Here is a 26,932-nt window from a genome sequence, read left to right on the forward strand (position 1 = left end):
CAGGGCTTCCTACAGGATTCTGGCCTATGTACAGATGGGACAGCAGGTCCTGCCCTACCAAGTTACTCTCAGCTCTACAAAATGCTCGAGTTAGAAAGTGTTGTGTCTGAAGGGCTCCACTGGAAGTCATACTCTGAAGCAAGACAGGTTAGTGAGCCAGTATTTTCTTAAATTCTGCTAAAGAAGATGTTCCTTAGGAGGTTCTTACAAGGAGGAATGAGAGTAACCATGTGTGGCAGCCATCCATAATTGAGCAGCAGTAGGACAATGCTCTGCAGATTCAGGTTAAAAGTAACTTTCCAATGTAGCATCTAAAGAACTCTCCCCTCATCTGCTTTTCATCAGATTGTTTTTTTTCTTAACCAGCATATGTATTGATTCACCTCCTACCCTCTTCCAGAGTTCATTTCTAAGACAGGTTGCCTCCCAGATTGTCACATCTGTAGACTTAAAATGCTCTGGTCATGAAAATCGGCACATCCCACCCTGAAACAGTGCCCTGTGGTGGAACCAGGAAGAATACCCAGGATGCGGGTCTTGAGGTTTTAGCTGCCATTGGATCTTGTTGACACAAAGAGACCTTTCCCATACTTGTGGCAAAACCCATAGGGTACAAGAGCAGCTCTGCTTCTCTCTTTCAACTTCTGCTCAGAGTTGCTGCTGTCGCTGTCACAGCCGTTTTGTTGTTCCTGCTCCACCCCTTATCTAAAGCCTCCAGCTGGATAGCCAAGCGAGGGAAAGCAGCAGCTCTCACAGGGCCAGATGCAGATGCAGAGAGCAGGTGGAAGGACACCTCTGGAAAGAAGACCACCCACCACCAACCAACTCCAACAGCATGGAGCAAGGCTGGAGATGGATTGCCACCTTTTTGGCCCTGGTGCTTTGGGCCTCTGACTCATCTCAGGGGGATGCTGGGAACTGGGGGCCTTACTTCAGCAACAAAGGTACCTTCTGTGTTTCATCAGGACTGGTAGGCCCAGTCAACATGTGTGGGGAGTGAAATTGAGCAACTGGGGAAGGAGTGTCATGGAGAGAAGGGAATTACTCCAAGAGAAACCACTGTGATGATAAACTGTGCCTGAACGTTTTGCATGTGTGCATGTGTTTGTGTGCATCCTGACTGTTGCTAAATGCAAGCTCTCTTTTGAGTCCCCTGGAAGGCTGGCAGCAAGCCATAGTATGGGCTGGCAGCATGACAATAATAAACAGGAGTCTGCAATAATAAACCTGAGTTCTATTGGTTAGTCCCAACTAGAGTAGATTCATTGAATAAGTAACTGAACAGGTGGGCCAATGAATTGGTTGGGACTAAGAACCGAAACTTCAGGTCTGTGTAGCCCCATACAGACAGGCCAAAATAAAGCTGCTTTGGGTCACTTTGGAGGTATGTTGTTTAAAAGATGCATGCATCCTAAGAGTCCGGAAGCTGCACCAAAGCTGTGCTCCCATCCTTAGGACTGGATTGTGGCTTTGCCGCGGCTTCCAGAATTTTAGGACGCATGCATCATTTAAACAGCATACCTCCAAAGTGACTCAAAGGAGCTTTATTTTGGCCTGTCTATATGGGGCCTGTGTATGCAAAACAGAGTGAATCAATCACTTCTAGCTGATTCTGTCTCATGCTCTTCAGCATTACCCTTTTTTCTGTATCATTTTTTCAGTTTCTCTGTTGCTGCCTTAATCAGTATGAAGTAGAATGAAAACTTTTAGCGGAGTTATTATTATTAACCTTTATTTATATAGCGCTGTAAATTTACACAGCGCTGTACATACAATCTTTTAGTTAGACGGTTCCCTGCCCTCAGGCTTACAATCTAAGAAATTGAAATTGAGTTGAAATTGAAAACATTTCAGTGTGGAAGTTTGTGCTCTCATCTATCTATCTATCTATCTATCTATCTATCTATCTATCTATCCATCCATTTACTATGTACCTATCTATCTTTCTGAGGAGGTTAAACAGAAGAGAGAATCATCTTGTAAGGTCAAGTGGATTCTTCTTATATATTGAAGGAAACAGAGAGCTGGCCAATTCAGAACAGTTTTTCATCAGTTGAAAGAGATGATCTCTTATTGACTGGGAAGGCAGTGATAATAGGTTTTGAGATTCTTGCTGAAAGCTTTAAGACTTCACTTTCCACCTTAGCATATGTCCCGTGTTTGCTTTCCTATGGTGACAGAAACATTTAGGTGAAGATCAGTATGCAGTTAAGCAGAGGAGCAGAAGCAGAATAAGCAAAAAGAATAACTTCTCACAAAGGACGGTGTATGTCAGTTAGAGTGGAGCTCTTGGTATGTGTTGTGTAGACACATAAACTCAGGGTGTACTTAGCAAAGTAGTATCAATATTCTAAAGCAGTGGGTGTATACATTTCCCACGTGGCAACTGAACACCACTGTTCCTTCCAAATATCTGAATTTTGCAACTTAAGTCTAGAGAAGAAATTTAGTTTTAGCTTCTGCTGTTCTTCCCTAAATATTTATTAGTTGCTATTTTTACTGTTAGATGTTAACCTGAAAATTAAATACATTGGATGCATAGAAATGAGGCTAAAGCCAACCTTAAATATATCCAGTCTACAAATCCAGTTTTTTGAATTAAGAACACAAAAAGAGCTTGGGAAAGTTACATTTTCAGAACACAGCTACCAAAATTCACCATCAACGTGGCCATTACCACTTCCAGAATTCTCCAACTGACTGTGGTCATGCTGATGGGAGATTTGAGGAATTTACCTTCCCCATGTTCTCTCACATATGCTCTTAGCATATGTGAGAGAGAGCTTCACATGTGCACCCTGCCGTTCCTTCTCTGATGAGATTCCAAATTCATGATGGAATACATATCTGCATAGATAGGGTCAACCTATGTACTTTTCTATTTATGAAGCATGAGCTCTCCCATACTACAGTTATAGCACTCATATAGCACTTATTTAACTACCATGATCCCACCCTATGGAATCCTGGAATTAGTAGTTTAACTACAAACTAACTACAAACACTGGGATTCCATAGGATGGAGCAGTGGCACTTAAAGTGGAATCATAGTGCTATAACTGTGTAGTATGAAAGGCTCCCAGTTATTCCATTTAAAATAGTCTGCCTTATGCCCCAATCCTACAGGATGAAATACAGAGACAGCCACAGCTCCTGGAAAGAGCTTTTAAACAAGAGGAAGCACATGCTACATGCAAAGTTCTGGCTTGCAGGTGCATGTCTTCCTTTTGGAACACAGCTATAGGCCTCAAACAGGGGCGGGAATCATGAGGCACTCTAGAGATTGTTGGACTGCATTTCCCAGCAGTCCTTGCCAATGTAGCAAATGGTGAGACAGAATCCTAATCACAGGTGGTGCCTTTTACTCAATGTCAATTTACCAGTGTTGTAGACTCGAGTCAATTGCTTCAGGCTCAGGTTGCTTCAATGACTTGACTTGGACTTGAATTAGCAAAAATGACATACTGACTTGACTTAAGACTTGTACATTTTTAGCGACTGTCTTGTTGATGCCATTCACTTCGAACAGCTTGTGTGGGCTTGAGGTGGAGGGATCCTTCTAAAGCTTTTGAAAAACTTTAGAAGGCTCCTCTGATGTGCAAGGGGACAGGCTGCCAAGCACACTTCAACCCCACCTCAAGCCCATTTCCTAACACTCTTGCTGTTCCTGCAAAAAATGCACCAAGTCTCATTTTTTTCTGTTAAAACTTAGCTCCCAGACTTGAGACTCAATTTGAAAGTATCTTGCAAGGGCTTGAGACTGGACATGAGACATGAAGGCAGAGACTTGACTTGAGACTTGGACTATAAGACTTGAATACATCACTGCAATTTACACACACTCAGAGACACATCCATTTGCAGACTTGGTGGGAACGAAGCTAAAACCACACTTTGTGGGAATGAGCAAAAATCTGAAATAGGATATTGGTCCCATTTTACAAAGGACTGTGAGAGATCAAGGCAAATTAGCGTGCTCACAGCTAGACTGCGGTTTTCTGAAGGCCAAAGGACTAAGCAAAGCAAAACAGTTATTATTCTCTGGTTATTGTATCAATACCAGAATCTAATGATTCCTATGGGCTGATATTTCTAGAGTCAAAAGTGGGGTTGCATGAATGAAGGACTGAAATAAAAGAGAACCTACATGACCCTACCTCTCCATGGTTCCTTTCAAACAACTGACTTGGCCTCAGGAGACTGAGAATCGCTAACTGGTCTATATTAGTAGCCATATAAAAATACATCTCTCTGTGTTGGATAATAAGCTCTTTCTCTGGTGCACCCTCCTCTTTCCTGTACTTCTTTCCTCAAGCCAGATTCTACTCGAACTGGCGGGAACGGAAAACAGGGTTTGAGGGTGTGCGCTCCAACCCAACCCTTATCTCGGGAAACACATGTCAATTGCAGAGGCCTGTAAGTTGTGTGTGTGTGTGTGTGTAAAATTTAAGGAAAAGAGGTCCTAAAAGGCATGGTTCCTAACCATGTGACTCTGTATATAAGCATGACAGTTTGCAATGTTTGCCAAATAACAACAAACACGCGGCCCTCAACAAAATGTTGTTGCATATCTTTGATGTGCGTGTATGACCTGAAACCAGGGGTCCTTTCACACATCACAATTACAACACTTTGATTTCATTTTAACTCTCATGGTCCCCTCCTGTGGAATCCTGGGATTTGCCGTTTAGGGAAAGGCACTAAGAATTTCTCATTCAGAGCACTGTGAATGTGCTATACAAGTGCTGTGACTGTAGAATGGAAGGTCCCCTGGTCCATATACACAAAAGTACATATGCTGACCATGCAGCCTTTGACCATTTGGAGATGGGCTGTGTGAAAACTGCTTGTATTTAAGGTGGCAGGAAAGCTTGCTATATCTGTGGACTAGTCTCATGAAGCAGAGTCTGTATTAGAAGCCCCCACTCTGACCACACTGAAAGACCTAGGTTTCCTAGGATGCTGCCATAGCAGCTAAAGTGGAGTCACAGTATATTTTATTGTTATACTCTCTTTTGTAATCTGCCTTAACTCCCTCAGGAAAAGGCAGAATATAAATATATTATTATTATTATTATTATTATTATTATTGTGCTTTGGTTGAGTAGTGTGGAAAAAACAACAACAACCCTGTGCAAAGCCAACAAGCTGTGCCTGTCTCCAAGTACAGAAACAAACATGACTGGCAGATGAATCTGACATCAATACTGGCAATGCAAAATGGTGTCCTCCACCAGCACCACCACTGAGATCAATGAGTTGCTGGTGGGGCATATAGAGCAGATCTATGGTAAATTTAACTGTCCTCTATGATGAGGAAGGATCTTGCAGGAGACAGAAGAGGAATGCCACTGTTCCCCACCTGTAAGATTCTGAAGTCTGAGCAGGTTGCTTCACTCTGCCTGAAGGTAGGGCTGGTTCAACCTCAACCTGTGGCTATGGTCATTGGTGGGGAATAGCAGCATATAGAGAAGTTTCTTGGGTCTTTTGTGATACAGAAAATGCTTCCATTTTATTTACTTACTAGCTGTACCCGGCCATGCGTTGCTGTGGCTCAGTCTGGTTAAATGGAAAAGAAAGAAAAGAGAAAGCGCACGTTTCTGAAATATTTAATTTCACAGTGCTTGTGGGTATACAATATTTTTTTGTTGTGCCATTGTCTGTGTAGATATAGAGATTGTCTGGTTTGCCGACTCTAGAACACGCAACATATAATCCGTCTCTAGATCTAAACTGCACAATTCTAAAGATTGGCCCTAAAGATTTGTTGATGGTAATTGCTAATGCCAATTGGATATTTAGCATAGCGTGTGTTGCTGTTATGTCCAACAGATGGCGCTGTTTTTTTTATAAAAAACCCATTTTTACCTGTCACTGGTGTGACATCTATATAATAGTAGGTATATGTATATAAAAACAGGTGTATATTTGAAAGGAATGATGTGTCAAAATTTCAAAGCAATTGGTGAAAAACTTTCGGAGATTTAAGATTTTGAACAAATGAACATTTACATTTTGATTTACAGTCGGCCCTTCTTATACATGGATTTTTTATACACGGATTCAAGCATACACAGTTTGAATATGTTCAAAAAAGTATAAATTTCAAATATCAAACCTTAATTTTCCATTTTTTATAAGGGACACCATTTTGCTATGCCATTATATTTAATGGGACTTGAGCATGCACGCATTTTGTTATACACGGGGGATCTTGGAACCAAACCCCAGCGTATAACAAGGGTCCACTGTATATAGATTTTTAGTTTCTGAATATTGAAAAGCACAGTCAGTCTGCTGCACGCCAGTCCATGGAGCACCAGACTTCGGCATGCACCTGAGTGTTTGCTCTGATGTGGGAAACGTCTGAGGAAACAATTCAAATACAGCCAGCCCTTAGTACCCATGGATTTTTTACCAACAAAGTCAAGCATCCACAGCTTGATATGTAAATTCCAAAAGCAAACCTTGCTTTTGCCATTGTATATAAGAGATGCCACTTCACTATGCCATTGTATTTAATGGGATTTGGGCCTCCATGGATTTTGGATTTCCTGAAACCAAACACATCCATGCACCCCATGCATTCCAAGGACCCACTGTAGATTAATGCTTGCTGGAAATGAAGAGGTGTTGGCAGGGAATAATAAAACCTGACTCAGCTCCACACATTTGTGGACACATAGAACAGTTCAGGAGGAATGGAGGAAAGTACAAGGGAGAACCTGTTACAGAGTTCAGTTTCAGCTACTCACACCTTAGTGACTATGGGGAATCAAACTGGGGACATGATTGTAAGAAAACAAAAGAGAGGAGGGCATGCACAAAGTGCTGGTTATTCTGCCACTGGTTGCTTGGTTGAATGATTGGTTAGCTAGTTAGTTCTTGCATTTGTATGCTGCTTTCTCTGTCAAAAAGGCATCCAACCATTTAAGGCTGCCAGAATGAAAACTGGAGACGGCTCTTGTACCTTGAATGGCTGTGATGAAGCAGGACTTGCAGCAGATGTTGCTTTTAACTGGTTGTGTGCCAAGAAACACTGCCACTGGTTGCTTGGTTGAGTGATTGGTTAGCTAGTAAATTCTTGCATTTGTATGCTCTTTTCTCTGTCAAAAAGGCATCCAACCACTTAAGGCTGAAATCCCTCTTCAACAGTACCATTTAAAGGCATAGGAGCCAGCTTCGTTTTTCCCCCCTCTAGAAATAGGGTTGCCATAGCGCCGGACCTCCAAACCGGGAAAAAATGTAGGACAAAATTTTCAAATGTAGGACACACAAAATTGTGTCCTACATTTGAAAATTATGTCCTACATTTTCCCTCGCGATCGTGGCAGGGAGCGGAGGCCAAGCGGCGAGGAAAAGCCTCCACTTAAGGAGGCTTTCCCTCCCCGCCTGGGCCCCGGGCCTCGCCGCGATCGGAGGCCAGGATCGGGGCCTCGCCTCGTTTCTGGCCCCCTCAGGGACCAGGAAGGAGGCGAGGAGCCGGAGGCGATGGCCAGGGCTTCACCTCCTTCTTGGCCCCCGCGGAGACCAGGAAGGAGGCGAGGAGGCTGCAGGGAGGTGGGGAGGTTGGCGCGGCTGCGCCCAAGAGGCACCGCCTCCCTGCAGCCTCCTCCGCCCCAGGCCTCGCTGCCCTCCTTTTCCTCCGCACGGCCATGGGCGGTGGAGGAGGAGGAGGGCAGCGAGGCCCCAGGGTTGCCTAGCAACCCCGCTGCAACCGGGCTTTTCCCGGTTTTTGGCGGCACCCGTGCCATGACCAGGCAGGTGCCACCAAAACCGGAAAAAACCCGGTTGCAACCGGGTTATGGCAACCCTATCTAGAAATCCTATTTGGATGAATTATATTTTTGGGCTACTTCCCAGATTTTGGGAACTGTCGTTTTAGGAAAAATAAAATTTTAAAGCTTAGCTCAATAAAAATGAAATTAAAAAAAAACTTCAAAAATTAACAAAACTAATAAAGCAACCCCCCCCCCCCCTAGACACACACACAAAAATACTTGCAATGTTTCCCCAGGGAAGATCATTAAATATAAGCAAACTTGAGTTTCTGCATCTCTTATTTTAGAAACATATAGTGCTGGAACCTGGTGTGTATACGGAAGGCTGTGGTGGAGGAAGCCAAGGGAGAAGATCATTTGCCATCATAAATAGTCCTCGCCTCCCCTTCCCCATATAAAACAAACTTTTGCCACTCTGAAAATCTTAGTTCAAAAGGATTTTTCCCCCACCTTTTTTTCCTTCCATGTTGCTAAATTTGGGTTGTTTAAGAGAAAATAATGCTTTGCTTTATTTTTAGTTCAGAATACACAGATTTGCTAGGTACTGATAATTTGTGAGATGAGGAACTTTAGAATCATAGAACTGGAAGGAACCACAAGGGCCCAATCTCTTGCCCTTGCCATGCAGGAATATACGACCAAAGCACTTCTGAAAGATATCCTGTCGCTTCCAACTTCTGTTTTAAAAAAAAAATCCAAAAGATAATATACCATTTTCTGAGGCAATATATTCCACTCTCAAACAGGTCTTACAGTCAATAACATTCAGGTAGAATCTCTTTTTGTGTTATTTGAAACCATTGGTTTATGTTCCCTGGAGCAGCAGGAAAAAACCCCCTCATTTGTTGTTGCTTGCTTTTTTATCGAATTCTATCATGTATTATTCTGTATTATAGAATCATAGAATCGTAGAGTTGGAAGAGACCACTAGGGCCATCCAGTCCAACCCCCTGCCATGCAGGACATCTAAATCAAAGCATACCCAACAGATTTTATATGTATTTTGTTCTTATTCTGTAGATTGTATGCCATAGGCAGGTTTATTTTCATTTGTTTTATTGATTGTATGTACAGTGCTGTGCAAATCTACAGCGCTATATAAGTAAATAATAATAATAATAACAATAATAATAATAACAATAATAAGAATTCCCTCTTCTTTATGAATCCCTTCAGATATTTAAAGATTGCTATCATGTCACCTCTTAGGCTGAATCCACTCTGCAGAAATGATTCAGTTTGACACCACTTTAACTCCCATGGCTCAATGTTATGGAATTCTGGGCAGAGCAGGTGCCACAACAAACTACAGTTCCCAGAATTCCATAGCATTGAGCCACGTCAAACTGGATTATTTCTGCAGTGCGGATGCAGCCTGAGTCTTCTCCAGGCTAAACATACCCAGCTCCTTCTCCATTTCTGTGGGTAACATTTCTGATTTTGCCTCTAGTTTCATTTCTACAGAAAGAGAACATCTCATACCCCAAGTGTTTCACAGAGAAAATGGAAGAGCTGGCTTGCTTCTGGGAGACATCCAGCGATGCTGATGAACAGAACAATCGAAGCACTTACAGCTTTGGCTACAAGTATGGGTGAGTGGCTTATAAGTTATACAAGAATAGTCAGTCTCAAGGGGCTAGCATTTTGGCTCTTAGACATGAAGATGCTCAGATCTATCAGCTTGGATCCTCCTGGACTTGCCAGATCTCCTCCCCAAACCTGCCATTTTTAAAAAAGATATTTTATGGTGACCCTGTACCTGTCCTTAATATTAGACCCAAGGGTTGTTGGACTGAGAACTGAAGATGGCTCCAGTATTTTTAATGTGTTGTGTAAAACAGGGAATTTCAAAGGTCTTGCTTGATACATAACCAGGTAACAAGCAACTGCTGATTAGTCTCCTTTTACACAACTTTTAATGGTACAGGAACCCCCTGCAGTTTTAATCTGTCAACCATAGACCCAACCCTTGGTTCCAACAAATGGCTAAATACGAGTAGCCATCCCACACCTATTTCCCTTCACCTGTATTGGACATTTGACTATAATTTACCCAGACAGCACAGCAAATGATGTTCTGGTTGAGGATGATGGGAGTCCTCATTCGAACGTATGGTGGGAAGCCACCATTACATTCAACAGAGGATGGGATGTTGCAGACAAAAGAGTTTCTCTCTGGCATTGGTTCTGCTGAGGGGCAGACCAGGCAGAAGGGTTTAGGACAGCGTAAGGCACACTACTGGCCCTCCAGATATAGTTGGACTGCAACTCCCAGTATTCGTCACCATTGGCTTTTCCGACTATGGTTTTTGGGAGCTCCAGTCCAACAAGGGTTGCACTTTGCCTGTCCCAAACTAGAAGAGGAGAAGACAAAGAGAAAGGAGAGTGGGAAATATTGCCAGGAGCTGCACAAATGCTGGAGAAGAGTTCAGATGTAAATTTGAAATACTCATCCAAATGTTCGCTCAAAAGCATTTGACATTTTTAATGTTGTATCCTGACTGCTAGCCCTGATGGGAAGCTTTTTAAAAAATCTCAGAAGTAAACATTTTCATGATGAACATTGTAAATCATGTAGATGCCTGTCTGGTCTTCAGGAGGCTCCTAAATAATGTCCATCTTGTTTCTGTGGTTTCTACTGGGAACAATAAAGAAACTTTCCAGAATAATTTTGTCCCAAGTTTTCATAAAATTCTATCATTTCTTTTCATTCAGGGAAGACAAATACTTGACGCTGTGCAATTTGACTCTGGAGTACACACCTTGGAACACAACACGCTATATTTGCTTCTTTCCACGGGGAGATGTTTCGGCCTTTGCTCCCATAGAAATAAAGGTCTTTGATGAGACAAACCGCACCATATATAGCAGAAGAGACCTCTATGTCGAAAGGCTAAGTAAGTCCTAAGCATAAGAGGGATGGGCTCTGTAGGATGTGACCCAACCAGTATCTTCCTAATCCGGAAAGAGTCTATCTTCCAACAAGCCCCAAATCTGGCTTCCTAGATTTCTAGATTAGATGGGAAATCTTTCACCTCGGGATGTTTTCTCATAAGGCAACAACCCACCACAAGTACTAAATCCAAGTGCTTGCTCTAGCCACAATAGAAGGGGCAAAGAGTCTATGGCCCTTATCACACACGAGATTGGAACTCAAATCCAGAGCCAATCCGAAGTGAAGGAGAAGCAGAGTCAATTCGAATCCAAGGCAATTCATGTGATGAATTATCACACATGAAGAACAAAATTGTGGTCATTACTGAGGCAAAGCGGAGCCAGTGCACATTGAATTACCACACCGGTACATAACATGCAGATTCAACTATTCGAATCGGCACCCTTGTGCATACTCAGTGGTGCTCTGAATGCATCAAGAAGCTTTGCACTTCTGGGGTGAAGGAGGGGGTCACTTCCTGGTTCCAGTTTCACGTGAATGCTAGCCTCACGTGAATGAGAGCCTCACGTTTCCTCTCCCCCTCTATTTTATTCCCCCTGAAACATCTGAATTTGCCATCCTTGCCAGCTGCCAAAACCCTTCCAGCATCACCCAAATGTGCCTTCCTTGACAGTCCTCCATTCCTCTCTGAAACATCCGAATGTGCCATCCTTTCATTCTAACTAGCAGCCTTTTCTATGGGCTCTGGGGTCTGTTTTTTTCATTCTAACCAGCAGCCTTTTCTATGGGCTTTGGAGTCCATTATTTCATCCCAACCAGCAGCCTTTTCTATGGGCTTTGGAGTCCGTTATTTCATTCCAACCAGCAGCCTTTTCTATGGGCTTTGGAGTCCGTTATTTCATCCCAACCAGCAGCTGTTTCTTTGGGCTTTGGAGTCTGTTTTTTCATCCTAACTAGCAGCCTTTTCTATGGGCTCTGGAGTCCGTTTTTGCTTTCAAACCAGCATCCACTGCCCACCCTCATCTCTGTCCACGTTAAAACATGAATACATTCATTCCCCAGTAGCTCTCTGCCCTTTTCCCAGCAGCATTTCCCCCTTGGCAGCAATGGAAGTAGATGGTCACTTCAGATTGACTGTGGATCTGCCTCGGAACGACCCCCACATAGAAATCAATCACGTGTGATAATACATCACATTTTAACGTGAATTCGTATGGTTGGACCAGGAGTGACTCCGGATCTGAGCTGCAAAACTCCTCGTGTGATAAGGGCATATGTGAGATTCAAGTGGTTTGACTCTCAGTAGATTAGTTGTCCATTAAACAAACAAAGAAAGAATGATAGCAGAGACAGACTATACCTGTGTGACAAAACCTTGTCAGGTGAAACATTTCTCAATGCTACACCTCTGTATCAAGAAAAGCTTCATCTGTTGAATATACCACACACCACAAAATTATAGTGCTATCATTCCACTTTTAATCCTGTGGCTGACTCCTGTGGCATTCTGTGATTTGCAGTTTAGGGAAAGACATTTAGAATTCACAGCCAGAGAGCCCTTAGTCCTCACTAAACTACAAATCCCAGAATGCCACAGAAGGCAGAGTAGCAGTGAAAGTGGAATAAAATCACTATACCAGTGTAGTGCAGTATTCTCCATTGTTACGCTGTGCCACCATTGAAAGGCACAGGAAAACTGCCATAGCAGAAAATGCCAATTGTAGCAAGGGAGTTAAGTGGAACATACATCTAAATGTGAAGTCGAAGGCTTTCATGGCCGGCATCCATAGTTTTTTGTGGGTTTTTCAATGTGGCCATGTTCTAGAAGATGGAGTACCTGACATTTTGCCAACATTTGTGGCTGGCATCTTCAGAGAATTCTTAATGTCATACATCTAAATGTTGATAGGATTGCATTGCTAGGCCTCAGTGCCAGGGTTATAAGTCTTAGTTTTTTTGGAGCAAGAGTCCTCTGCTGCTGAGGCAAAGGGCAAAGATGGTGCCTCCACTCCTTTCCTATATCAAAGTTGCCCTGCTTGGCTGTTCAAACTTATTTCAGCACTGGAGACACAGGACAGGAGCCACACATCCATGTGAGAGAGCTACAGATTAGTTTAGGGGTCACTAGTCAGGTCTGATGGGACACAGAGCTCTGTCCTTCATTTCATCACTGTCCCTGAGCATCTGCTGCCTGAGGTCAAGCCAGCCCTGGTGGCAAAGCAGGAGAGATAATACAGGCCTGGCAGAGATGGGTAATGTGAGTGGTAAATTCACTGTCTATTGCATTGCCTTATATCAAGGAACAGCTATGTTGGGGGCCATTTTTCATACACCAAATTTCCCAACCACTGCCTTAATGTAAAGAGGAAGGATGTGTGTTGTTGGGTGCCTTCAAGTCATTTCTGGCTTATGGTGACCCCACCACAAGGATTTCTTGGCATGTTTAATCAGAGGAGGTTTGCCATTGTCATCTTCTGAGGATGAGAGGGAGTGATTTCCCCAAGGGCACCCAGTGGGTTTATATGGCCAAGATGGGATTCAAACTCTGATCTCCAGAGCCCATAGTTGTCAACTCAAGCCACTAGGCAACGCTGGCTCATCCTCTCTATTCTGACACTACTATTCTCCTTTTCTTCCACTTGTGACAGTTTTATTGGATCCCCCCTCCAACTTGACAGTGCAGCTGCTGGAGTCATCACAACTGTTGAATGTGAGCTGGTTGCCACCTCCGGTTACAAACATGGACAGCAACCTGCACTATGAGGTGTCCATCTCCCCTGAGGGTTACGAGACCCACCGGGTAAGTCACTGGTTGTTTGCTACCTAACTCTGGAAACTGTCTCCCTCTTTCGGCCTCATGTGGAATACGTCCAATTCTGGGCACCATAATTCAAAAAGGATAATGACAAACTGGAGTGTGTCCAGAGGAGGGCGACCAAAATGGTGAAAGTTCTGGAAACCATGTCATATGAGGAGCAACTTAGGGAGCTGGGTATGTTTAGTCTGAGGATGAGAAGGTTAAGAGGTGATATGATAGCCCTGTTTAAGTATTTGAAGGGGTGTCACATTGAGGATGGAGCAAGCTTTTTTCTGCTCCTCCAGGAATAGTTCCTGAAGTAATGGACACAAAGTACAGAAAAAGAGATTCCATCTAAACATTAGGAGGAATTTCCTGGCAGTAAGAGCTGTTCAACACACTCCCTCGGGATGTGATGAAGTCTCCTTCTTTGGAGGTTTTTAAACAGGGGCAGGATGGCCATCTGTCGGGGGTACTTTGATTGTGTGCTCCTGCTTGGCAGGGAGGTGGACTGGATGACCCTTGGAGTCTTTTCTAGCTCTATGATGCTATAATTCTATGATTCCTTCCCTCTTACCTCTGCTTTTGTCGTTCAGGTGGAGACTACCATTGGGCAGACATATCACCTTGTGAATCTGAAAAGTGGGATTCACTACACTCTGGCAGTGAGGGCCAAGGCTCGAGGATCCTATGATGGCTACTGGAGTGTCTGGTCACAATCTGTGTCAGTAGTGATACCCAGTGGTAAGGAATCTTCATGTTGTTCATTCATTCATTGTAGTTATTTCAACAGTCCTATAAAGCTCTAGGTGGTTTACCATGACAAAATTATAAATAACTGGTTTTAATAATAAAACACAGGAGTAGGGAGATTTATTTATTTGTTTGTTTTGCATACCCCTAAGTTTCCCTAGAGAGCCAGCTTGGTGTAGTAGTTTGAGCACTGAAGATCAGGGTTTGATTCCCAGCTTGGCCATAGAAACCCACTGGGTGACCTTAGGTGAATCACACACTCTCAGCCAGGGAAAACCCTGTGATTCACCTTAGGGTTGACTTCTTGAAGGCACACAACAACAGCAAAGTCCCCTAGGCTCCCAAAGCTTTTATATTTTGATTTTTTTTCCAATTGAAAAATCATCCAAAAAAAAAAAAAGCCCCAAGCTACCACTTGGATTAGTGTTGTGTCTTAAAACATCCAGCCCCCCCCCCCCCCCGCCAAACCTTTTAAAGCATGGGCCCACACTGAGTGAAAAACATCAGAAAGTGAGAGTAGGAAATTACTTTGTAATTTTCCTTTCCCATTTCTTGGAAAGAGAGCAATAACTCTACCAGCAACTTAGGGTTCTATGTTCATTTGTCATAGAGCCCTGGAGGACTACATCATGGCAGTGGGATGGCGGGGTCAAGTCTTCAAGGGCTCTGCATTCAACAACTGTAGAACCTGGCAAGACCATAGCTTTTGATTTGCTGATGTTGTGGTGGGAGTGAAGATGAAGGCCAAAGCCACTTTAAAAAAAATCAAAGTCATTAAAAATGATTTATCTCTTGAAAAGAAATCCCTTCAAAAGGTGGGAGAAGTAGGAGGCAAGGAGGAGGACATTCCCAACAGATGGACAGCCAGTTTTTTTTTAAAGGCAGTATAATTAACATCAGTAGAAAGAACTTGGTGTAGTGGTTTGAGCGTTGGACTATGACTCTGGTGACGGGGATTCGAATCCCTGGCCATGTAAACTCACTGGGCAAGTCACACTTTCTCAGCCTCAGAGGATGGCAATAGCAAACCCCCTCTGAAGGAACTTGCCAAGAAAACCCCATGATAGAGTCACCTTAGGGCTGTCATAAGCCAGAAATGACTTGAAGGCACACAACAACAACAAATGGGGCCAAATAACTTTACTCTTGTAAATTGTTGTTGTTGATGTTATCATGATCATCATGATCATCATCATCAATCACACTATCAAAATTCTGCAGCTCTGATTTACACTGATTAAATTCACATTATTAATATGGCTATCTCTACACTTGTCCACCCTACATTGTAGTAAAAGCTGCAGCATAACCTTTTCTACCAGAGATAAATGAGTAAAACAAGTTGAAAGGACCAGGAGGATAGAAAGGTCTTCCCCAGTATAAAAACATCACAGAGAAGGTAAACCTCTCTGGATCTTTTATCCAGAAGGCCCTCTCCCAGGTTGTCTTTCTGACTACAGTCATGGAAGCACTCAAGGGCGCTCTCTCTGAAGAGGATCTTATAAATCTTTCACAAGACTGCCACAAGCATCTTAAAACCTTTGAAAGTGCTGGGCTTATGCATATTGAAGCCCTTGGGCTCAGAAGTAGATCAGGAGTCATTGCAGCTAGAGGCAAAGCACTTTTACAGAATCTGGTAGAAATGTCCAGCTCCTATAGTCCCTCTGACCAAACTACAAATCCCAGGATTCCATAGGATGCTACTATGGCAGTTAAAGTGGTACCACAGTGCTATAACTGTAGAGTGTGAGAGAGTCTGTAGTATAGAAAGACAGAAGTTATACAATCAGAAGTATACCTCAGATGATTGAGGGATGCAAGTTTTTTCCCCCTTAAGTTTACTGTGTGACTGAATCTTTGCTTTAGTTAATCAATTGTTCAATTGCATTTCAGTAATATTTTATAAATGTTAAGATTACATATTTTAACAAGTGATACCATTCCCCTAAATACAGGTGCGTTACAGACCGCCTGTTTGGGGCGGCCTGTAAGCGGCCCTTTCCCCGCTGTATCGGGGCCTCAGCTGCCACAACGGCAGCCTCCGAGGCCCCGATCTGCCACTTTCCAGGCCGCGGGGAAACAGCAAAAGGCCACTTCCCCACAGCCTGGAAAGGGGTGTCCTTGGGGCTTCAAGCCCCAAGGACACCCGGCAATGGCGGGGAGAAAGAGAAAGGGGCCGCTCGGCCCCTTTCTCCTCTGTGTTGCTGGCACAGTCGTCTAAAGGCTGTGCCAGCGATGCAAACCTCATAAGGAGCTCTGTTTCGGAGCTCCTTCTCGTGCCGCGGAAAGGGCACTCTAGGCACCCTCGCGCAGCACGATGACGTCACGCCCGCACCGCTTCGTTTGGAGGCAGCACGTTTGTGACATTGTAATGGCGGCCCCCGTGTGGAACGGGTGCCGCCATTTTGTACGGACTGGGTCCGTACTAGGGTTAGGGGCGTCAGGAAGTGACACCCCTTTCTAACCCTAGTACATCCTCAGGATGTACTTTTATGCCTGTTTGTAACGGGCCACAGTTCTCTATACTGAAATGTCACTTTTCCCCTTGTTTCTCTATGTAATTTTTGGTCTAAAGATATCCAAACCAGATTTTCCACCAAAAATATTTGTAATATTCACATATTCACTTTACTAGTTATTACACATGAAATCTCTTTTCTCTACAAAGACTGTGTTTCCCCTCTGCAGATCAAAAATTCCAAGAAGTTCAAAAGGATTAAATTCAAGACTATATATTATGGCTGCTACCAGTGGTTTTGCTCACTCCAGCATGCTTTTATATTTATATTCCTAATAGAAATATATTTCTGTTATGTATGATGTTCCCTATGTTCAAACCCTGCTTTCCAATCATAAAGCCTGTAAAATAGGTACAAAAGATCCTTGAATTTTAACTCCAATCTTCTTTTGTGGATTGTCATTGTGTACCCATTCTGTTAGCCCTTTGAAGGCATTAGCAACATAATAAAGTTTACCACTTGGAAAAGCTGAACCATTCCATCCCTCATCCTTTAGTACTGACTCTTTTGATTTTGACTGTTTCTTACTCAGAATAAACCACAGAACTGGGGATGGAGGGTGGCCAGATTTTTATGTGAGATTTTTCTTATTCCTATAGGCAAAGTCGGGAAAGGGGGAAATTGAATTGTAGCAAGCTGCAATACAGCAAAAGAAATTCAAATTAAATTTATTCAAGTGTTTTTTTTCTTTTCACATGTTCTATTTGTTCTTGTTTGGTTTGCTTTTATACCATTTTGAACATGGGATAAGTTCATCATTCCACTGGCAGAACATTTGGGACTTTCTTCCTCTCCTTTCCCTTCCTCATTACTAATTTGGGCAGCTTATTGAAAACTGTGGATAGTTGAGTTCCCTGGATTGCGCTGGAATCCTCTATTCCACCTTAGAAGTTCATTGTTGGTTTCAGACTGTTAATAGTTTTGGTTTTGTCATTGATTTTAAAAACTGCCCAAAGCTCTGTTTAAAAAACAATCTTCTACAGCAGTGGTTCCCAACCTTCCTAATGCCGCGACCCTTTAATACAGTTCCTCATGTTGTGGTGACCCAAACCCATGAAACTGTTTTCATTGCTACTTCATAACTGTAATTAAATAGGTGTTTTCCAATGGTCTTAGGCGACCCCCATGAAAGGGTCATTCAACCCCCAAAGGGGTCCCAACCCACAGGTTGGGAACCACTGCTCTACAGCTATGAACAGAATTTGCAATGTCTATTACCATTCAGATACTATTCTGAAGACAGTGCAGAACCACTTACTAGTGATTTTTGTGTATATGATTATTTTGATTTCTACACCAATTATTTTAGCAGTGTTTCTTTTTCTAATTACAGTCAGTCCTCCACATCCACGGAATTTTTTAATCTATGGATTCAAGCATCCATGGCTTGAAAGCAAACCTTGTTTTGTCATTTTATATAAGGGATACTGTTTGACTATGCCACTGCATTTAATGGGACTTGAGTAGCCACATACTTTGGTATCCCCAGAATAGTGTTCTGAAACCAAACCCCAGTGTATAAGAAAGACCCACAATACTAAGCAGAAAACAGGCAATAGATTTGGCAGGGGATATCTAAACTCATAAAGAATGAATTTGAAATATGGCCCTAAGCCAGTCATCCTGGCAATGGGTTTCTATTAATATCTTTAATCTAACTACATAATTTTTTCAAAGTGTTCCAAAAAAAAGGAAAGGTCATCCAATGTAAAAAATCTTTTTCAACATGAAAAGCTCTATTTGGGCTTCTTTTACATTAATGTTTGTGATTTTCCAGACATTATACATCAATTAGACGCCCTAATTCCTGTTAGGTTCAAAACACACTGCAGAAATAATCCAGTTTGAGATCACTTTAATTGCCCTGGCTCACTGCTATGGAATTCTGGGAACTATAGTTTTTGTTTGACATTTTGCCTTCTCTGTCAGAGAGCTCTGGTGCTACAATAAACTACAATTCCCCAGGATTTTCTAGCACTGACCGAGAGCAGTTAAATTGGTCTCAAACTGCATTATTTCTGCAGTGTTTTAGAGTTAGGGGCTGTTCTGGCCACCCCTTTTAGAGCCAGATCGGGGCCATGGCAACCACACACTGCAGCCCCGACCTGGCCTTTCCACAGAACAAAAAGGATCCACAAAAAACAGCTCCTTTTTGCGCCCTGGAAAGAGTGTTGTAGCTGCCGTGCCACAGCTTTACAGCACTCCTTTGGCACTGCATTATCTAAACACAGCGCTAGAGGAGCGCCGTGATTCCATGCACTGTGTGGCGCAGCATGCATATCACACCGCCATAGGCATGCGTCGTGTGGATGTCATGCCCCGACTCTGCCTCAGGGCCAGCCTTAATAGCCAGTCTGCACAAACTGTCAGTCTCCTTTTCTAATTCTCCAGTCCTATTTATTATGTGCTCTTCCTTTTGTAAGGCAACAGTGACTGCAAAGATGAGACTGATTTTAAAACTATACACCCCATTCTTAAAAACTACCATTCTTCCCACTACTGGCTCAGCAAGTTATTTTTAAATGTTGAAATTAATATTATACCCTATGTATAAGATTTATCTTCTCCCCACTTCTTCAGCTAGTAATGTGCATTAATTCAAGATGTAGTAGGCCAGCGTTCCTGCTCATTCTGAGGATTTAAGATCCTAGACTTCTACTCCTAAAGTCCTGTTCTGATGAGACCACTGCTTCCCATGAAATATATTCATATTTTCCCATTATCATGTTGTGTTCTCTCTCATCATCTTATATAGTCTTCAAAATCTGCAGGAACAGGAGGAGGAGATTTTTTTAATACAGTAGTTCCTCTCCTTATGTGGGGATCCATTCTGGATCCCACCACGTAAGGGGAAATTCGCGCATGCTGGAGACCCATTAGAAGTAATGGGGCTCACGCCTACAGCACACCTATGGCATGGGCACGCGGCCCATTACTTCTTCTGGGGTGCACAACGGGCTTTTCTTGTGTGGCTTTCAGCGTATGCTGAAAGCAGCATATGCCGTGCCCACGTAAAATACGGGCGCATTGTAGAACATTGTTATTAAGTATGTATTTCTCAAACATAACAATACAGTTCTTCCAAACAGTCATGAATTTTGTACTTAATATTACATTACATAACTTGGTATCATGATACAGTCAGTTCATTAGACAGTTTTAAATTTAGATTGTGTGGTGGGAGGGAAGACATTTTGATTGCTCACAGGTGAGCAGATGACAATAGATGTCATCACCATAATTGGAATATTCTGGTGATTTTAACAGGGTGATATGATCAGCATAGTATTTAACTATTCTGAAGCATTTAACTATCAAGGTTTGCTTGACCCCAAATCAGAAGAACTTTAAAAAGACCAGGTGATAAATTGCAAGCCAAACAAGACTGTCAGACCATTCTAAGTCATTTTTCCAAGAAGCTCCAACATAAAAAATGGTTGGGTGAATGTATCATGAATGGTTCTTCCACAGTTCTTCCACTGCAAGTGTCTAAGCTTCCTGGGACCTTAACCTGCTCTTCTGCCTTGCAGATCTGGATCCCCTCATCCTGACACTGTCACTCATTCTGGTGTTGATCGTTCTGATCTTGGCTTTCATCACTCTCATGTCCAAACACAGGTATCATTTAGACTGCTCTGGGAAATCTTTGGTCTTCTTGCCCATTGGCCTCTATCAGATGGCCGCTCCTCTCCACCATTCTACATATCTGGACTATGGTGACCAGATCTGGAGGTCCTGTAACATCATCTCAACTCTCTTCAATTTGAACCCTATGGGAATTCCATAGATCAGTGGTACTCAAATTTTTTATCCTTGGGATCCCCCCCCCTTTTTTTTTTTTTTTAAATCTACATGTGGATATCAAGCCCAACCCACTCAATATAGCATATGAATAAAAATATTTATTTTATTTAGTGTGTGTATTTTCATTCGCAAATTCATATGTATTCATATGTTAAAATTTTAGAAGGAAACAACATCGTTCAAAATAGAACAGTTTTATTTAAGTAAATTTAGTATTTAACTCAATGCATGTGTAAATTTTACACATAAAAAAGTTTGGGAAGAATACGACTAGAGATCAGGGCCCCTAAGTCTTGGGCCTCCTATGACCAATTCTCATGTTCCTCCTACTGCCACAGGTCCTGCCCCACCATTTGAGAACCACTGCCATAGCTGGTCCTAATTTTTATAATTCCCTGAAGTGATGGTGGTGGGGTGTCCTCCTGTATTCATGCTTCTTTTGCACATATCGTCTCACAACTGGTCATTCTGTCCCATTCCCTTCCACTAGATTTTTGAAGCAGAAGATGTGGCCTGTAATCCCTTCTCCAGAGCATGAATTCAAGGACCTTTTCACAATCTACAAAGGCAACTTCCAGGTACCACACTGCCCTCATCTGTGTGTGTTTGCTCCCCAGGATTCCCATTTCACACTGTAGCAGAGCTTGGAGTGGTTAGTGGTTTGACGTAGCGGTGGGATCACACACCTCTCAGTCCTTCAATATAGAAGCTGGGGCACTTGGTGGCCAAGCACCTTGAAATGAGAGGTACCAATTATTTTAAAAGTGAAAGGGACAAATGCTTTATGGAAGTCTTTGTGCAAGGAGATTCCTTTTGGAATTCATAGCCAGTAGATTTCTTTTTCTTTTTCTCTATTGAACTCATGAAGCCAAAGACATATCTGCCAATATATCTTTCAGCAGGTGAAAACAGGGACAGTTATATGGATTTGTCAGGCAGTTGTAATGACCCTCCAGATGTTATTGCACTATGGTTCCCAGCATTCCTAACCAATAGATTTGTTGACTGGGTCTGATTGGAATTGCAATGCAGCAGCTTCTGAAAGACTACATTATCGCCCTGCATGCAATACAACCTAATCATGTACTTTTCCAGTGGCAAACTGATTTCTAAAAGTCAATAGTTGGTGCATGTTAGATATCAGGTAGAGTGGTGGTTCTCCAATTTTGGTCTTCCAGGTGTTTTGGACTTCAGCTCCCAGAAGCCCCAGCCAGCTTGGCCAATGGTCAAGGTTTCTAGGAGCTGAAGTCCAGAATATCTAGTGGACCAAAGGTTAAGAACCACTGAAGTAGAGGATATATAGTTTTTGGGGGGGTTTTGGGCTATGTGGCCATGTTCTAGAGGAGTTTATTACTGACGTTTCGCCAGCATCTGTGGTGAAACATCAGGAATAAACTCCTCTAGAACTGCCACATAGCCCGAAAAACCCACAAAAAACTATGGATGCCGGCCATGAAAGCCTTCGACTTCACTGAGGATATATACTTAGTCTGACTAGTTTAATAGAACTATAAACCTCTATCGCTGTTGCAATGTTTACATTAGCTTTGCCCAACCACGATGGCAGACTGTCCCAAAGGAAATACCTTTTCAAAATTGTTACCAGTTGAGATGCCCTCATTTAGGTCTTTCTAAATTTTGTTTGCGTTTGTGTGTGAGAGAGACATCTTGATGGTAGATTGTGCATCATATGATGTCTTAGAGCAGTGGTTCTTGACTTCTGACTCCAGATGTTTTGGACTTCAGCTCCCAATAATCCCTTACCATTGGCCAGGATGAAGAGGGCTTCTGGGAGTTGAAATCCAAAACATATGCAGGACCAAATGCTGTGGAACACTATTTCATAATGCTCATGTGCATGCATTTACATGTGGTTTTAGGATCAAGCTGTGTACATACACACTTACTTTCTAGAGACCTAAAATGGCAGTTCAGGTACTAACCAACTTTCTAAAAGGTATTTCAATTGAGAGACAACATCTGGAGAGCAATTCCCTGAGACAGTTTTGTGAAGAAAAAGGATCATTAGAGCAGTGGCTCTCAAACTTTGGCCTTCAGGTATTTTGGATTCCCAGAAGTCCAAGCCAGTATGTCCAGTGCTCAAGCATTCTGGGAATTGGGGACCAGAGCCTGAGTACCAATGCATTGGAGAAAAAGTTGCCAGAGTGTACAAGATGCCAAAAAAGTTGATATTTTTGAGTGTGGGGCCTTCATAAAGACAAAAATATGTGCAACGTGTAATTTATGAATGTGTTGGTGGAAAAGTGTTAAAATAATAATAATTATTATTATCATTATTATTATTATTATTGAGTACTATATGGCTATGTTATCTGAACTCAAAATTTTCTTTGATATTGTGGTAGACCACAAACATGGCATGACCCCAAACCATGTTTAAAACCAGTAATAGCTAGTAAGGTTCAGCTTAAAGTGTTTCAGCTGAAGTTTGTGATCCCCAAGGCTTTTGTTAATTAGACCTAATAATAGTCTCTGCTAAGTCACTCTAGCTCAAAGGGTTTGCAAATGTAAAGGTGGGGCAAAGCAGGTAGCATTCTGCAGGAGAGTTTAAATGGAGATGGGAGGAGGAGGAGGAGGAGGAAGAGGAGGAAACAGGCAGCCACTAGCAGAAAAACATGAAACAAGAGAGATGAGGAAGGCTCTCTGTACGATGGCATTCTGTGTCCTAGTTCTTGACACAACAACCACTCTTTCTTTGCAGCTTTGGATGGGACATCAGAGTGCCTATCTGTGGTGGAGCCAAAACTCACCCTATTTGGAGGAGCAGCCCTTCCTGGTGGAGGTCCTGTCTGACTGTGATGGCCGGAAGAGGGATGGCCCTCGCCTCCCTCCTCCACTTCCCTCCAAGACACGAAACATTGTGGAGCTCCCTCAAACTTCTGAAGTATTCCAGGGTGACTACCTTGTCTTGGATGAAGATCTTGTGCCCTGCTGCCTTGGTGGGGATGCTTCCCTGCTCTTGCTGGACAGTGACAGTAGTGAGGGCCTGGACCCAGCCCTCAGTGGAGGAACAAGGTCCCCGGAACTCAGCCAAACATCCTCCAGCTTTGAGTACACCGTATTCGACCCTAGTTCAGAAAGCCTCTGTCCTCAGGGTCATCCCAAGGCGGAAGTCCAGCTCAAGAGCAGCTACCAGATGGTGTCTGACTCTGGGATATCTGCTGACTACAGCCTTTCAGAGTCCAGTCCAGGCCAAGCAAGCTTATACACCAACCTCTGTGATGGTGGGCCAGAGCCATTCCTGCCTACCTACATTGTTTGCTCCTAGTGGTGATGGTGGTGAGCACACAGCTAGGCAGCTTGGCCAAGGAGAAATGAGGCAAGGAGATAAGTAGCCCCAGAGTCTGGCACCTCTTCCCCTCCTTCCAGTGGTAACTAAACTCTAGTGGAAACAACTTGGGGCCACCTCAGAAGCTCCAGCTTGCACTGATGGAAGGAAGAGAGGTTTGCAAACCAGATGGAGAGGTGATGGTGAATGGGCAGTAAATGGACAAAGGGCACATAGCGCAAGGAAAATACTTAGGACATATTTGGTCCACGATTAAACTTTGAGCCAGCAAACAGGACATTTGACATGAAAAGCACTGCAGTGTCTTTACCTTGGAACCACAGAGGCAAACCTGTTCTGTGAAGCAGGCCAACTTTGTCTGAAACAACATGTCCCATAGGACTCTGTGGGCATGGCCCGGGAGGTTTCCAGATAGACAAGACTTCCAGGGCTTGAGCAGCGCTTGAAAAATTCAGTGCTGGCTGATGGAGCAGCTGTAGTCTCCGAATGCCATTTTTCCCCAGGCTTGAGGCACAGAGCCTGCTTGGAAACTGGAAACTCTCTGAGCAACAGGTGAACCAGCCAGGTAAATCAACTCACCCTTCACAACTGGAGGAAATTCTTTTGATACTACACCAGCGAGCAAGAAGGTCTAAACTTTCCTTTGGCTACATCTTTTGGTCTATAGGCCTATATTAAAAATAAGTTTTCATGCTGTGTTATAAAACCAAGCCTCAAATGTTGCTTAAGTGTGTGGGCCTGAGACTGAAGACTTGAGGAAACTTCTTCCAGCCTTGGAAAGAAAGAGTGGAATTCAGGAACAGAGAAGAACATGCAAGAGTTCCTGGAATCCTGGAGTCCTCCATTGTGCTACAGATCAAAGTGTGCACTAGGCTTTCTCATCTGTAGAATGAGGATAAGGGGGGGGGGGGGGGACAAAACAAAACGATTCACGTGTTAAGGGTCTGTCTGTTTGAATAAGCACAGAAACCCTGGAAGAGAATCCTCCAAATTTGAGGAAAACTGTATAAGTATTCTGTCTGCTGTTTACTCTCTTACACTGGGCTGATTATGTAGGAATAGATGAGAAGATTACTGTTATTTGTTCATCTGAGTGTGTTCACAATCTTTGGATAACACTGGACAAGACCTTGAACTTTTCCTCCTGTTTTTAAACTATTTTTCAAAGGAGTGGATCAGACCAACATGAGACAATTGGTGTGAAACTACACATTTCAACACTAGGACTATAATTTCATTTTCACAAATAGGTCTATATACAGTTTTTTTTAATTATGAGTAAGAATTCAGACTGGAATTGGACATAGTTTTATAAACACTTCATTAACTTTTTTAAAAAAAATAAATGTATAGTTTTTTAAAATAACCGAATAAACAAAATTAATGGGTTTTGTTTTGGTTCATTCACTGTTTTGTGTTTGCCTGTAGACCACAAGTTAAATGTGAGTCAGTAGTGTGATGCGGCAGCTAAAAAAGCCTGTGCAATTCTAGGCTGCATCAATAGCAGTATAGTGTCTAGATCAAGGGAAGTAATAGTGCCACTCTATTCTGCTCTGGTCAGGCCTCAGCTGGAATCCTGTGTCCAGGGCACCACAGTTCAAAAAGGATGGAGCGTGTTCAAAGGAGGGGACCAAAATGGTGAAAGGCATGGAAGCCCCACGGAGAGAGACTTAGGGAGCTGAGTATGTTTATCCTGGAGAAGAGATGGTTAAGAGGTGATATGACAGCCCTGTTTAAATATCTGAAAGGATGCCATACAGAGGATGGAGCAAGAGAGTAGGACTGGGAGCAATAGATTCAAACTACAGGAAAAGAGATTCCACCTAAACATTAGAAAGAACTTCCTCATAGTAAGAGCTGTTTGACAGTGGAACACGATCCCTCAGAGGGAGTAGCCCAAAGTAAAACCACTTTTCCCTTCTCTGCCCCTGCAGAAGAAAGGAATCTCTCTGTGCTAAGTAACCAAAAGCATGCCAAGGCCTAACAGAGTTTTTGTGGGTTTTTCAGGCTATGTGGCCATGTTCTAGAAGAGTTTATTCCTGACGTTTTGCCAGTATCTGTTACAGGCATATTCAGAGAATTCTCTGAAGATGCCAGCCATAGATGCCGGTGACATCTTAGGAATAAACTCTTCTAGAACACAGTCACATAGTCCAAAAAACCCACAAAAAACTTATGGAGGCCGGCTGTGAAAGCCTTTGATTTCATGTCTAACAGAGAGTTTGTGGTAGTTTTATTTTAAGTAAGAAGGATTACACCAGGTTTCTGAGTATCGTTTATTGGAGCATCCCTTTCCAGGCATAGCTTATATTAGAAAGTTGCAAAGTACAGAAACTGATTACATTCCAGACTCCTTGGAACCAACAATTAACTAGGGAAACATAACAAAAATCCCTGATCCCTTACCACTTACAGAAAAGTAGGTCTTCTGTTCTCAGGTTTTCCCATGGCTAAAGAAACAGAAGTTTGACCCTTTTGAGACCAGCCTCTGCCAGTTTTCCAAGCCCTTCCCATCCATGTCCCCATAGCCTAATGTGAAATGCTTACAACATCTGCTGAAATCTCTGGAAGGCCTCAGCAGAGGATGTTATTGTTTTGCATCTGGCTTCCCTACCATTCTTGCCAGGTACAGAACAGCCAGGGAGGGTGCAGCGAATGGCCACTTATAGCCTTGTTCCACACTTTGCAACTTTCTGCTGTGTTAGACTGGACCATATAGGATTGTGACCAGTCCATGTGTGTAAACTAATACTGAATGTAGATCCTGCCTGGCTTCAGCATTAGGTGAATACAAACTAAGGACCCACAACAAAAAGTGACCATGCATTTCCAAGCTTCAACAGGAATACTCCTGTTTAAGACTCTCACCAGTTTGGAACAGGAGCCTTGTAGTGGAGTTGAGTTTCTGGTGAGAGTGTACCTTGTTTTCTTTCCCACCTTTTTGAAATCTTACCAAGCTGTGCTATGAAAGCATCAAAATGCAACGCTCACTCAGATGCACCCTCCAACTGCAGTTGCGCAGCCAGGCAAAAAGAAGAATCCTCCTCCTGGGACCCTAAAAATATAATATCC

At 42.9% G+C, this 26,932-nt stretch overlaps 1 protein-coding gene across 1 annotated transcript; it reads left to right on the forward strand.

Moving 5' to 3' along the window:
• Positions 1-700: 700 nt before the first annotated feature.
• Positions 701-25,249, forward strand: EPOR (erythropoietin receptor). Its single transcript, XM_089487756.1, has 8 exons — positions 701-944; positions 9,232-9,373; positions 10,497-10,678; positions 13,326-13,477; positions 14,071-14,218; positions 20,277-20,364; positions 21,041-21,128; positions 23,273-25,249. The coding sequence occupies exons 1-8, from the start codon at positions 836-838 to the stop codon at positions 23,837-23,839; spliced, it is 1,476 nt and encodes a 491-aa protein (XP_089343882.1). The 5' UTR covers positions 701-835; the 3' UTR covers positions 23,840-25,249.
• Positions 25,250-26,932: the final 1,683 nt, after the last annotated feature.

Source organism: Sceloporus occidentalis, unplaced genomic scaffold (genome assembly GCF_023333645.1).
Source record: "Sceloporus occidentalis isolate IW3139 unplaced genomic scaffold, rSceOcc1.0.p SCAF_1, whole genome shotgun sequence".
NCBI lineage: Eukaryota > Metazoa > Chordata > Lepidosauria > Squamata > Phrynosomatidae > Sceloporus > Sceloporus occidentalis.

Coding starts and splice junctions, on each gene's coding strand:
- EPOR (XM_089487756.1), top strand. CDS start 836: ATGGAGCAAGGCTGGAGATGGATTGCCACCTTTTTGGCCCTGGTGCTT. Junction 9,374..10,496: donor AGCTTTGGCTACAAGTATGG/GTGAGTGGCTTA, acceptor CTTTTCATTCAG/GGAAGACAAATACTTGACGC. Junction 21,129..23,272: donor TCTACAAAGGCAACTTCCAG/GTACCACACTGC, acceptor CTTTCTTTGCAG/CTTTGGATGGGACATCAGAG.